Genomic DNA, 14860 nt, shown 5'->3' on the forward strand with positions numbered 1-14860 from the left:
AGACTAGATATGCATAAAGAAAGATGATGAACAGTGAGATAGAGGCAGTGTGCTATATTAAGAGCACTGGATTTAGAGTTAGGTTGTCTGGGTTAGGATATTGATTTAAGTGACCCTGACCAAGTACTTTAAGGTAAGCACTAAATAAGGCATTTCTGGTACTGGACAGAGCCAAGGACTTGGATTCAAATTCTGTCTCTGATCTATCAGCTATGTGTCCTTGAGCAAGACACAGCTTTTCAGAGTTTCAGACAACTCACAAAATCATGGAACTTTCTGATATTTTCCTGTAAGGCAGAATATGATAAGTGTGAAGGGAGAGGGGTTTAAGGAGAAATTTGAGAAGGGATAGATTGTGTTCATACTGGGAGAATCAGGGAAGCCTTCATGGAAGACAAGTACTTGAATTGGGCATTGATGGAAGGGAGGAAGTTAAAAATACTTTATAGGGGCAACTAGGTGGTGCAGTGGATAGAGTACTGGCCCTGGAGTTAGGAGGACCTGAGTTCAAATGTGACCTCAGATATGTGACACTTAGTAGCTGTGTGACCCTGGGTAAGTCACTTAACCCCACTGCCTAGCCAAAAAAAGAAAAGAGACTAGGAAAAACCAAAAATATTTTATAGCTTTTATTTTCATGTCACCTTTATTTCCATATTTCCCCTGCCCCCCGAGAAAAGAAAAGAAGTTCAATAAAACTGATCAACACATTAGTTGAGTCTGACAGTCTACAATTTTCCATACCCATAGTCCCTTACCTCTGCAAAGAAGGGAGTGAGGTATGTTTTCTCATTTCTTCTTTGGGACTAGATTATAATTACACAGTGTTCAGTTTTATTTTGATTTTTTTCTTTTCATTTACATTGTTGTGTATTTTCTTGAATCTGCTTACTTCACTTTGCATCCATATAAATCTTTATGTGCTTCTCTGTGTTCATTATTTGTAATTCCTTGCAGTGTAGTGCTATTCTGTTTCATTCTTGTACTAGTGCTTGTTTAGCCATTCCTCCATTAGAATCACAGAAATGAGTCACAGAGATGAAAGGACCTTATTGGATATCTAGGCCAGCTCTGACATACCTGACAAGTGATCATCCTGCTTTTGTTGGAAGGTTTTCAAGAGGGGTGCTTTGCTGCCTTTCAAGAAGCTTTTCCTGACAACAAGACTAAATTTACCTTTTGCGACTTCTACCCCACTACTCCTGGTTCTGTTATTTGGTGCTAAACAGAACAAATCATTAATCCCTTCTTCAGATACTTGCTGATAGCTATGATGTCATCTCTAAGTCTTCTTCCCAGGCTTAAAATTCCTGATTCTTCAATCAGTTCTCATGTCTCCAGCACCTGCTGTAACACTTGGTGTGTAGGAGGGAAGGGGAAGAGAGAGGAGAGGTAGTACCTTCTATGTGCCAGGCACTGTCCTAAATGCTTTACAAATGTTCTCATTTGATCCTCATAGTAACCCTATAAGAGAAGTGCTCTTATTATCTGTATTTTACAGTTGAGGAAACTGAAGCATGCAGAGGTTAAGTGACATGCCCAGGATTCTACACCTATATAAACTCAGTCCAATGCTACCATACCACCTGGCTGCCTCAAGTAGGCACTTAAATGCTTTTTGATTGGTATAGCATAGATGTAAAGCCTTTCACCATTCTGTTTGACCTCCTGAACACTCTCCAGTTTATCAGTGTTCTTAATTTGTGAAGTGAATACAATACTTAGGATGTGTTTTAATGAGGGCAGAGAACAGTGGGACTATCACTTCCCTGTTTCTGAAAGTTTTGCCTCCTTGTAGTTCAAGATCTTACTAGGCTTTTTTAGCTGCCACATCACAATGCTGACTCATTGAACTTGCAGTCAGTCAATCAGTTAATCAATCAGTCCTTTAGATTGTAAGGTCTTTTGAGGGCAGGGACTATCTTTGGCCTCTTTTTGTGTCCTTAGCTTAGCCCAGTGCCTGGCACATAGTAGGCACTTAATAAATGTTTATTAATTAATTGATTGAAATGATCTCTCACCTATCATTTGATCACTCTGTTCTCTTCCCTTTTATGAAAATTGGGACATTTGCACTTCTCCAGTCTTGTGGCACCACTCCCATTTTCCATGAATTTCAAATATCACTAACAATGGCTTATCACTTGATCCTGCTGGTTCATTTAATGTCCCTGGGATATAGTTCATCTGAACCAGGTTACTTGAAGTTTGTTAAGGGCAACTTAAGTGCTCTCTTACTGTATACTTATTGGATATTGACTCTTTTGGTACTATTTTACTTGTCATTTTCAATTCATAGGCCTTTTTTTTTTTTGAAGAAGAAAACAGGAAATGTAACAGGTGAGCAGCTCTGACTTCTTTCTGTTGGCTGTTTTTGTCCCATTCACCAGGAGCAAAGGTCCCTTTCCCTTGTATCTTCTTTTTTCCCCTCAACATAGCTAAAAATAACTTTCCTATTAGCTTCAGATCATTTTGAGCTTTATAATTCCTGAAACTGTTTTTATAGGACTACGACTCATTTGTGTGCCTGCTTTGATATTTGACTTTGCTTCTATATTCTAATCATTTCTTTAAAAAGTCTGATATGGTTGGTGAGTTTCCTGTGCATCCACACCATTTCTTCTGAAAAATCCCGTTTCCCTCCTCACTAGAATCGTATCTCCCATTCATCCCTGGGTGATTACTCTTGTAATGTTTTAGTTGATGGGAAGTTACCTATCTTTCCTCTGAACCTTTTGAAATCACTTTCCTAAAATTTAGGGTACATGCCAGACAGAGTCCAGATTTCCTTTCTTGCTGTATCAGAAATTATGGAAGAATATGATCACTTCCATCTAGTATTTAACATCATTTCTGAGTTCTTCCCTTTTAGTGAGAATCAGGGCCACAATAGAATTTTCCTTTAGCTCTTCTGCCTTTTAAAGGATAAAATTATCACAAAGGCAATTCAAGAAGTTATTATCTGCTCAGTTTTTGACCGAGAGAGTTCTTGCAAATGTTTGAATAATTGAAGTTTATCACTGCTGTGTCATACTTGTTTCAGGCTTGTGCTATTTCCCACTCTGCTTATCTATTTCCTCTTTGTGGGTAGTTTGTGGTACACTCTAGTGACAGAATCACTTTTGTTTCTCCCTCCATTGACCTTCATCCAAATGTTCCTTGTAATATTTCCCCCCCTTCTGGTTCCTGGATTTCCTCACATGAGTGAGACAAGAGAAAGAGGAAAGGCAGGCTAGGTACAACATCTACCTGAGGAAAGAGGAGGAGAAATGCAGGCTTTCCATCTGACCACTTGCTTTCTGTCTCTTATTTCATGTGTCTTCTTCCTGATCTCTAATTTCCTTTTGGAAGAGGAGAGTGCCATTCACTTAATGATTACATATTAGCGCCTGGTCATACCCTATACCTCCCAGTGTTTCTGAACCCTGTAGGCAGTTATCCAAGTCCCATTCCCCATCCTCTACCACTAGATTCCTTATTCCCATTCACCTTAACCCACCCACTACAAAGTGCAATCAAATGGTACCTAGCTATAGGTGGATCCTGCTTCTGACTTCATTGCTTAACCAAGACCACTCTCTCCAAAGTTACGAGTGATCCCTTAAAAAAAAAGTTTTTATTGACATTTTCTGTTTCTTATATCACCACAGTATCCCAGTACTTACTCTTCTTGACCTTCCTGTAGCATTTGATAGTGTTGTCTTCTCTTTCCTCCTGGATACTCTGGCTGATTTGGGTTTTTGTGACATTGTGCTTTTTTGTTTCTTCCCACCTATGGACCATTCTATCTTAGTTTCCTTTGGTAGCACCTGCCTAGCTGTGAGTGTCCCTCTGATCTTTGTCCTGGCCCTTTTCTTTCTCTCAGTGACCTCACCAGCTACCCCGACTTCACTTATCTCCATGCAAATGATGATCTTCATATCTATATCTGGCACACCTGTCTTTCATCACCATCTGTCTATTACACATTTCAGTCCGGGCAACTAGGTAGTGCAGTGGGTAGAGTATTGGAGTTGCAGTCAGGAAGACCAGAATACAAATCCTGCCTCAGATACATACGGAGTTGTATGACCTTGGGCAAATCACTTAGCCACTAAGCCTTGGTTTCTTTTTCTATAAAATGGGGGTAATAATAGCATTGTCTCCCAAGATTGTTGTGAGGATCAAATGAGATAGTACAAGTTAAGTGCTTTTCAAACCTTAAAGCACCCATATAAATACTAGCAAAATAAAATGTTGCTACAGGCATTTTATACTCAGCATGTGAAGAAAAGAATTCATTATTTTTTCCCCAAAGCTCATCCCATCAGACTTCCCTATTTCTCTCAGTTCAGTCAGGTTCACAACCCCATAACCATCCATTACTTTTCACCCTCCCTGACTTGATTTTCTCGGTACTTTGGGACTTAAGTCAACTGCTGAAAGTAATTGAGGCAGGAATACAGTTGGGAGGTTAAGAAAATAACTTATCAGAGTAGCCCTTGCGGGTAAGAGAGTCAATGACTGAAGATTTTTGAAATTGTTTCATATTAATCCAGGTTCAGTTAAAATTTCATTGCATATTGGAGCCAAGATGGCTGAGTGAAAGCAGGGACTTGCTTGAGCTCTCCATCAAACCTTTCCAAATACCTGTAAAATTATCTATTCTACATTTCGTAATGCTCACTATCTCTTGTTTGGTTATGAATTCTTCCCCTCCCCTTAGATCTGACAGGTAGACTATTCCTTGCTTTTCTAATTTGATTGCTTCATTGTCTGTGGTACCTTTTAGTAAGATGTAGTTTCTTTCCTTATCTTTTTTAATTAGGTCTCTTTTTGCTTTTACTTTGTGTAAGATCAGGATTGGTACCCCTGCTTTATTTTAACTTCAGCTTAAGCATAAAAGGTTCTGATCCAGCCCCTTACCTTTACCCTGAGTGTGCCTCTCTGCTTCAAGTGTTTCTTGTAAGCAACATATTGTAGGATTCTGGTTTTTGATCTACTCTGCTATCCCACTTTGTTTTATGGGAGAGTTCATTCCATTCATGTTCACAGTTATAATTACTTCCTGTGTGTTTCCCTCCATCCTATTCTTCCTCCTGTTTGTCCTCTCCCTCCTTTCACCCTTTCCCACCTCACCAGTGTTTTGCTTCTGTCTACCACCTCCACTGATCTGCCCTCCCTTGTGTCCCTTCCCTCTTCCTCTCCTCTGTAATAGGTCTTTTTTGCCTCTTCATGTGAGATAATTTGCCCCATTCTACCTCTCCCTTTTTTCTGCACCCAGTGTAATCCTCTTTCTTATCCCTTAATTTTTTTTTGTCGTTCCTTCAAATATACCTCATACCCATGCCCTTTGTCTATGTATATTTCTTCTAGCTGTGCTGTTAGTGATACAGTTTTTAAGAGCTGGCAAGTATCTTCTTCCTGTGTAGTAATGTAAACTGTTTAGCCCTATTGAATCCCTCCATTGACTTTTCTTCGACTCATTTGAATAAAGAGTAAATGCCAGGATATTTTGACAATCATAATTATTGCTAATTTAGCTAGTTTAATTATTGCTAATTTAGCTAGTTTAATTCCTTTTAGGAAGAACATTTGAGAAGTAGTTGCTTGTGGTTCCTGCTGTAGTGTGTTTCTCCTCTATGGTGCTGGCAGAATTCTGGTCTGTGTGCCCTTGATGATGACGACCCATATGTAGTATTTTTAAAAGTAGTACAGCAATTTGATCCATTTTCTTATTTGAACCTCACAACAGTCCTATGGGATATTGGTACTACAGATCATATCATTCCCATTTTATAGATTAGGTAGCTGAGACCCACAGAGGTGCTTCACCATATCACCATGTCAAAGAGATAATCTGGGTTTGACTCTCTACTTCGTCATGTGAGTTATGTCATTTTGGCCAAATCGTTTCACCCTTCTGGGCTTCAGGGTGCTTACTGGTGAGAATGTTCAGTACCAACCTCCATTAAAGGAACTGGGTGTGCTTGGTCTGGAGAAGAGGGGACATGATAACTGTTGTCAGGTATTTGAAGGTCTGTCATGTGGAAGGAGGATTATATATTGTTCTGTTTGACCCTAAAGGACAGGATGTAAAGCAGTAAAGAGAAGTTGTAGAGGGACAGATTTAGGCTCAATGTAAGGAAAAACTTCCTAACATTAGAACTCTTTATTGTTATACCATAAGGAATTAGGAAATGGATGGATTCAGAGAAACTTGAGAAGACTTTTATGAAGTGATGCCAAGTAAGGTGAGCAGAAATAGGAGAATAATTTATTCAATGTTTGTACAACATTGTAATGAAAATGACCTTGAAAGACTTAAGAATTCTGATGAATGCAGTGACCAGCCACCACCCTAGAGGTCTGATGTTGAAGCCTGCTACCTACCTCCTGTCAGAGAGGTGAGGGACTTGAGATGCAGAATGACATGTGCATTTTTGATTGTGGCACTCCATGGCCATCTCCACACAGTGCAGTCACCATTCAGGCCATCATCTTTACTTCTCTACTAGAACTTTGGGTTCTGTCCCTGTCACCACTGTGTGTTCTGATAGGCTTTAGCCTTATCTCGCCTCTATCCTCATTCCCCTAGCATCTCCATGCCATGCTATCATGGATGACCTTTTAGCTTTCTAGATTCCATTTATACGTCTCACAAAAATGTAAGCTCCATGAAGGCATTATTGTTTTTTGGTGTTTATATCTCCAGTGCTTAGCACAGTACCACACACATAGTTAGTGTTTATTAAAAGCTTTCTCTCCTTCTTCCTTTCTCTGCCCTCTCTCTTTCTCCCAAAGCATAGATTTGTTTTGCCTGACAATGCTTAAATCTCAAGGGAGGATTTCTTTTTTAATTGAGGGGATTTGGGAGGGGAGGAGACCATGTCATAGTGGTACCAGGAAAGAAAGAAAGAAGGGCTATTGAATGTTTTACTAACGGGCATAGAAGAGAGTAGAAGAAAGTTGTTAGATAAAAGCAAATAGGAAAGCTTTGAAACTGACATCTTGAATTTTTTTTATGCTTTGAAAAAGAATAGCTTCTGTGTTGTAAAGATCATGGTTTCACATGCTGTCCTCTTTGTGCTTTGAATAGGAGGTTTGTGTTTATTAATACTTGTCAAATTTTTAAAAGCCCAAACAAAACAAAAAAAATTAGAGCTTTCCAAAAGTGAGATGGGTACCTTGGGAGTGGATTTACCACCCCAGGAGGTCTTGGAGAAGAGTCAGAGTGACTGCTTATTAAAGTTGAGGATGTTGTAGAGGGAACTTCTGGTCACTTACAGATTTGCCTAAATGTCCTCTAAGATTCTTTTGTTATTTTCAGTTTACCCAGAGCATTTTAACAATGGTCTGGACCTTTGTTGCAATATACATGTGAGAAAGTGGCTAGGAAACACGACTTCACTTTCTGTGTTTGGTGCTATTTATTTACTGGGTCTCTGGCAGCTGCTGAACAAAATGATTAAAAGTAGCATATGTAGCTGAGAATTTATCATGATCTTAAGACTACTCTTATGGTAGGATTATTAGCATTACAGCACTTTGCAGTTTGAAACTGGGCTTACATGGTGTGACTAAGGCACTTGCCCCAAGGTCGCAGAGCTTGTAAGTGTCCAAGAACTCTCATTCAGGTCTTCTGAGACTTAAGTTTAGGGACCAGGCAGTGTAATGAAAAGACATCCAAATTACCTGAGTTCTGAATTTGATTCTGCCACTAACAGACCATGAGGTACTGAGCAAGTTAACTTATTCTTATTTCCTCAGTTGTCAAGTGAGGAGAATAAATGCTTCAAGGCATTGCTATAAATATTTAATGAGATAGTATGTTTGAAAGTGCTTAGGAAAGTATTACTTATCCATTCCTAAGGTATGATAGGAAATATAAATTGAGTAAACAAACACTAGGAAGACTTATTCATAGTCTGACTTTAACTTGTCTTTCTAGACTGATTTCTAATTACTCCCTGTCATACATACATTCTACGGTCCAGTTGGCTTACTTTGCTGTTCCTTGTACACGTGTCTTTTTTTTTCTTTTTAAACTTTTGACAGGCTGTTCCCCACATTTCAGCTCTCCTCTCTTAGAAGCTTTCTCTACTTTCAAGACAGCTCAAATGCTGCCTCCTCCATTAGGCTTTTCTCTGATTTCTGTTGTGATGAGTGCTTGTTCTTTGCTCCCCTGACCTGATCTGACTTAGTATTTTTGTATTTACTTATCTGAGTGCGTGTCATTTCTTTGACCTCAGCCTCACCCAGTAGAATGTAAACTACTTGAAGTTTTCATATTTGTGTTTTTATATACTCAGTCATAGTTTTTCAGTCGTGTCTGACTTTTCATGACCCCATTTGGAGTTTTCTTGGCAAAGGTACTGGAGTGGTTTGCCATTTCCTTCTCCAGCTCATTTTACAGATGAGGAAACTGAGGCAAACAGTTAAAGTGACTTGTCATACAACCAGTAAGTGTCTGAGGCCAGATTTGAACTCAGGAGAGTCTTCTTGACTCCAGGCCTGGCACTCTACCCACTGTACCATCTAGTTGCCCAGTCTCTCATAGTGGGTGCTAATAAATATTTGTTGAATTGTTGTAAGGAAGTTATTGTTGTTGTTGTTGTCATTATCATCTTGCCCTAGTTAGGTGGTTAGTATGTACTGCAGAGTCAAGACTTAAAAACAGTTCTGACTTCTGGTCTATCTTTTCTACTACACCACACTTCAGTATGAGTGGGCTGTGGAATTTTGGTACTGAGGAGTGAGACTTAGGTCACATGTGGACATTTCAGAGTTTGAGCTGAGAAATTAGGATTTGAAGAGGAGGGGATTTGAGGACCTTGGCAGCATTATAATAATTGCTGACATTTAGATAGTACTTTAAGATTGGCCAGGCACTTTACATACATTATCTCATTTGATCTTACTTGATAAAGCCCTCTCTGGCAGCTACTGTTATTCCTGTCTAACAAATGAGGAAGTCGAGGCTTACAGAGGTTAAGTGTAAGTGACTTGTTCATGGTCACACAGCCAGTTAGTATTGCTGATAGTCTTATTCCACTGCCTACCCTAGACTATGCAACTACTGGCATTGACATTCATGAGTCGTGGGTCCAGTGCCCAATTATTGCACTTTCTGTGAGATAAGGGAGAAGTTGCAATCCCACTGTGAGAAATTTCACTTCTGAAGTATGGGAGAATAGTTCCTGTTGTTTTCTATGTCTCAGGGATGACTCGAAGAATGAATGAGTTAAACGATTTAACAGACTACACAATACATTTTGGTCTAAGGCATAGTATAACTTTAAACAAGAGAATTTGACTTTATTTTGAAAGATTGGTGCATTTAGAATTAAGAGATTAGGTCTAATCTTTATTGTTCTGTTTGACTTTTTCTACCCTCCCTACCCAACCTTGCAAATTAGAAAGAAAGAAAGAAAAAAAAATCCTTGTAACAAATACGTATAGTTAAACAAAACAAATTTTTCCCATTGGTCATGTCTAAAAAATAAATGTCTCATTCTGTACCCTGAATCCATTACCTTATATGTCAGGAGGAAGGTAGCACGCTTCATCATTGGTCGTCTGGAATTGCAGTTCATTTTGTTGATCAGAATTCTTAAGTCTTTCAAAGTGACTTATTTTTTATTGATAACCTGTTCTCTTGTTTCTGCTCATTTCACTCTGCATTAGGTTATAGGGGTCTTCCCTGGTTTCCCTGAAACCATCACTTTTGTAGTTTTTTTTTTAATAGCTCAATAGTATTCCATCACATTCATGTATTATGTTTTGTTCAGCTGTTCCCCAATCGGGGGTACCCCCTCATTTCTTTGCCAGCATGAAAAGAGCTGCTATGAATATTTTTTCTACATACAAGTCTTTTCCCCCACTTTTTGATCTCTTTAGGATATAGGCCCAGTAGTGGTATTGCTTTTATCAAAGGGAATGCACAGTTCAGTGACTTTTGGGGCATGAATTCCAAATTGTTTTTCAGCCATTTGGATGAATTCACTCCTCCATCAATAGTGCGTTAGTGTGTCTATTTTCCCAAAGCCCCTCTAGTATTTTTGCCAATTGATGGATATGAAATAAAACTTCAGAGTTGCATTAATTTGCATTTCTCTAATTAATAATGGTTAAAAGCAGTTTTTCATATGACTATTGATAGGTTGGATTTCTTTCTTTTTAAACTGCTTCTTCATATCCTTTGACCATTTGTCAGTTGGAGAAAGACAATTATTCTTAAAAATTTGAGTCAGTTCCATATATAGTTTGGAAATGAGACCATTATCAGAGAATTGCTGCAAAGGGTTTTTTTTTTTTGCCAGTTACTTGCTTCCCCTTTAATTTTAGCTGCATTGGTTTTGTCTTAGCTTGCCTTTGCCACCACTTCTGAGCCCAAAGTAAGGTAGATGTGGGGGGGGGCAATGATGCAAGATACAGAGTGTGGAGCTCAGGACTCAAGTCAGCCATTTTGGATCTTTAGTGGTGATTGTGATATAAAGCTGTCTAATCCTCTTGGCTTCCTCCTTTCTAGGCTTGAAGATACCTCCATTCTTTTGGGGAGATTTAATTAGAGGCATGTCAGGGTAGACACAGTTGGAGAGACAGAAAGGAATGACAGCCAAAGTCGTTTAATGTATGATTGAAGCTGTTAAGAGGTTGTTTGTGAGATGCCCCATTCTAACACTGATACTTTCTGTATTCAAGGCCCTGTACCAGGTACTGTGGATGATACAAAATGATACAAGATTCTGCCTCTGCCCTTTACAGTCTAGTTAGGGAAACAATAAATGTGCAAAAAGGTAAATAATAGCACAAGACAGCAACATGGAGGATATTACAAAGAAGTATATGATTGATAACCAGATGAGAAATATAGACAGAAAGTACTATGAACTCACCAAGAAGAGACCCTGATAATCAGCCCTTAAGTATTACTAGCTAACTTATATCTTCATTGGTTAGCTTTTAGAATGGCCTGCTGCCCTCTGGTGGACACTGCTCAGTCTGCAGCTTTATTGTCTTTTCTATGTTAGCCTGACTCTCGTACTTATTCTAGACAGGGAGAAACTCAGTACCTGTCGTGAGTATCAAAAGGAGATACAATTCCTTCCTTCTGCTACGTGCTGTGGGTGCTTGGTATATGGATATAGGAAACTCTTAAGGTCAGAGACTTTGAATCTGTCAAAGATTACTGATAACTCCTTAGCAATCACATCTGTCACTTCTTGTAGTCCTGTAGGATGTAGTTTATTTGAGCCTGGTGACTTGAACTCACTGAGGGCAACTATATGCTGCCTGACTATCTTTTCACTTTTTTAAGGGAAGGGGGCTTCTGCTCCCTGTTAATCATTTTTATTTAATTTTTTCTAGTACAAAGATCATTCTTTTTTTTTTTTGGCTAGGCAGTGGGGTTAAGTGACTTGCCCAGGGTCACACAGCTAGTAAGTGTTATGCGTCTGAGGCTGGATTTGAACTCAGGTCCTCCTGAATCCAGGGCCAGTGCTCTATCCATTGCACCACCTACCTGCCCCAGCTCACCCTTTTTTGAACACTCTTTGTTGTCAGTTGTTTTTCAGTCATGTCTGATTCTTCATGACCCCATTTGGGCTTTTCTTAACAAAGATACTGGAGTGGTTCTGAATCTTCTTAGGCTTGCTTATATCTTTCTTCATATGGTGCACATATTATCTTCTTATTCACATTCTTTTGTAGAGGTTCTTCCTGGCTTTCAAATGAATGCTGGTTATGTGAATTTCATTTGAGTCTTTTTCCACCTTTAAGCCAGGCTTATCAAATATGTCCACTCAGTAACACCTCTGATAGGCCTTGATGTAATGAATAAATCATAAGCTTTAAGAAGTTTATACCAAAGTGCTGAATGAATCTGTTAATTGGATTGCTAGACCTTAAATATTTTGATAAGTATAAAACCAAGGCAAATACCTATAGGAAAATTGAGATTTGGAGGAGAAGAAATGTCTTCATTTAGAGCCAGGAATGACCTCCAGGTTCTGGCCCAGCATAGTTTCCTTAGAATATTGCAGCTGTGGTCCCCGTGAATTCAATGTTACAATTGTCCTCTGGGTTAGATTTTTTTCCTACCACAACATGATTGGATTGATTGACCCCTTTTTGGACCTGGAACCACTCCATATTGGTATAACTGAGGTTTAACTCACAGTGGTATATGTGATTTGTCATTAAGATGTGATGGTAGAGATAGGAAAGACCATAAGGGTGTCCTTCTTTGTGCCCATGGACATCAGAAGGTCACTTCAAGAGTAGAGCTACCTGGACAGGGAATATGTCGGAGCAGTCCCTCAGTCTTTTTGATTTGAGGTGCTGCCCAAGACAGTTCTGACCCACTTTTAGTTGGGAGGTTCCTGTGCACACAGGGCGGGAGCAAATGGAAGAGAGAAATGGAAGGGAGATGTGGAAACTGAATTCCACCCTGTTTCTTGCCTGGAAAAAAACTTATCTCTCATTTTTCTTTATTAAAAAAAAAGATTTTGTTTTTTATCAAGTCTTTTGTTTTTGCAGCAGGGATATAGGGTGCATTGCTCTGCCTCAGTTTGGGAGGGGGCACGTAGTCATTGGCTAAAGAGAGCAAAAGGTGATCTTTACACAGCAAGACGTTTACTTCTCTCAGGGGGATGAGTGATGGGGGCGGTTTTTCCGATCATTCCCTAGTTCCTCTAGTAAACTCGATCTGGTCTATGCCTCCCCAGTGGAGGAGGGGGTGAGGAGAGGGGAGAATCTGTTTTCCAGGGCAAGATCCGAATGCTGTGTTGCGCCCACTCACTGACCTGCTGTGGTGGCTGTTGGCATAGACTAGACAGGGTGTGGTAGATGGCGAAGGGGTGTCAGTTCCAGCCCCCAGTTCCCTTTGCCTGGGATAATGCTGCCTGCCTCTATTGTAAAGGAAACCTAAACCTGCTGACTTCAGAGTTTCCTGCCCTACAGTAGAATTGTCTGTAGTCAGATCTTGATGGAGAAGAGAGTTCTCTAGACCCCAGTCTTATGGAGCTGGAGATAAATTCAGGCCACTTGGGAGAGTGGGTAAAGCAGAAAGGCTTTCCTTGAAGTTTGACCCTCAATAAAGGCCAATAGCATTCTCAGTGTCCTTGTTGCCCCCACAACGCAGATGTTGTGGACACCAACTCTTCCTTCACATCAGTGAATTGGTGACCCCTGCAAGGATAAAGTAGAGCCAAGTTTTCCCGAAAACATAGGAATTACAAAGAGTAGTGGTGGAAGTAGTGATACTTTCTTGCTTTGTGATATGTAAGCAGCTCTGTGTTGGCTTTGGTATCTTAGTGGTTCTCTCCTTCCTTGTTGTTTTCCAACAGCTCCCCCCAACCCTCTTCCCACCTCCTCCCCTTCTTGGGGCCGCAGTTTCCCCTCCTGGGTCTGAGCCCAGAGTAGGGTGGATGTGTGGGGGCCATTGGAGCGGCATCCCTACAGCCGTTTTTTAAGTTACTGGAGTGTGGGGGAGGGGGGTTGCAGGATTTTTGAAGCCCTTAGTTGAACTGCTTTGTGACTTAACCAGCCCTAAGCCCCACACCATTTCATTTTGCAGTTCAGCAGTTAGGGGTTATCTTCTTGTTCCTGAAGAAGCTGTTAGGTAATGAGAAAGTACTCAATCTTGTTGTTTGCATCTTCACAGCATCTCTTGCCTCTGTCTCCTTTCTACACGGCCACCACCCTGATGCAGGTCCTCATCGCTTCCCTCCTGGACTGTTGCAGTAGCCTCTAATTGGCCTCCTTGCCCCTCTCCAATCCATTCTCCATACAGCTGCCAAAGTGATTTTCCTGAAGTGCAAGTCTGACCACATCACTCTTTTATTCAGTAAACTCTGATGGATTTTGTATTAATTTTTTGAAGTTCTTCACACCCTGGCCCCAAACTACCTTTTCAACCTTTACACACTCTAAAGTTCAGCCAAACTGACCTTGCTGTTCCTCACACTTCTGTCTCCAGGCCTGGAATGTACTCCTGATATGCTTCCCTCCCTTAGAATCCGTTGTTTCCTTTAAACTACTCAGTTACTATCTTTTACATATAGCTTCTCTTAGCCTCCTAGCTACTAATGCTTTCCTCACCAAAAAAAAAAACCTCACCTTGTATTTGTCTCGTATTTTATGTACATATTGTCTCCCCTGATATAATGGAAGCTCCTTGGGGTCAGATGCTGTTTAATTTTTACTTTCTTGTCTCAGACATCTAGCACAGTTCCTGGCTAGGGCAGCAGAGGTACTAGTAAAACTAACTGCAGAAGCTCTTTGTGGAGAAAAGCCTGGGCCACAGTGAGGCTTGGTAGTTGGGAGATGTTTCCCTTCCCTTCCCCAACATGCCTGAGGCTCTAAGCTGTCCCTTCCTCTTTGAAGCTGTAGACTACCTCTCCTAGGGAGCTCTAGCAGTATTGACTGAGCTAAGGATTTTGGGGTAGAGTTGGGAAGAAGGGCCCCAGAAACCTGAGTTTCAGTATCAGCTGGGAACTGTGTCTTCCTGTGTTAAGAATTATCCCATGGGTCTTTTTGCCTGGGGAGTGGTTGTGGGGAATATCCATAGTAGGAGATAGTGGTTACTTGGTCCTGACCAAGTGCAGGGGGAAGTCCTTGGGGACATGATTTTTGCAGGGATTTGTTGATGGTCATTTGATGACACTTGCATGTGAGTTTAAGACGTTCCTTCATGGTGAGCTAATCTATTCCTGTTTGTCTTTAGGCTGGTGCCACTGTGCAGAACACAAAGAAAGCCAGTAGCCAGAGTCAAGAACCAAAGAAAGAAGATGAATATGTGGAGGACAGCTCTGATGAGGAGGTAGGGTTCCATCAACCTGTTGGCATAAGATAAAAGCTATAGATGGAGTTGGAGGTG

General features: G+C 40.4%; 1 protein-coding gene across 1 annotated transcript in view; it reads left to right on the forward strand.

Annotated features, from left to right (window-relative positions):
* The window catches only part of BOP1 (BOP1 ribosomal biogenesis factor), a 71455-nt gene that overhangs the window by 16171 nt on the left and 40424 nt on the right, over positions 1-14860 (forward strand). The window contains 1 exon segment of the mRNA XM_020994833.2: positions 14708-14803. Coding sequence (XP_020850492.2) covers positions 14708-14803 — 96 coding nt within the window.

The sequence above is a fragment of the Phascolarctos cinereus genome, unplaced genomic scaffold (genome assembly GCF_003287225.1).
Source record: "Phascolarctos cinereus isolate Bilbo 61053 unplaced genomic scaffold, phaCin_HiC Scaffold_4;HRSCAF=312, whole genome shotgun sequence".
In the NCBI taxonomy this organism is placed as follows: Eukaryota; Metazoa; Chordata; class Mammalia; order Diprotodontia; family Phascolarctidae; genus Phascolarctos; species Phascolarctos cinereus.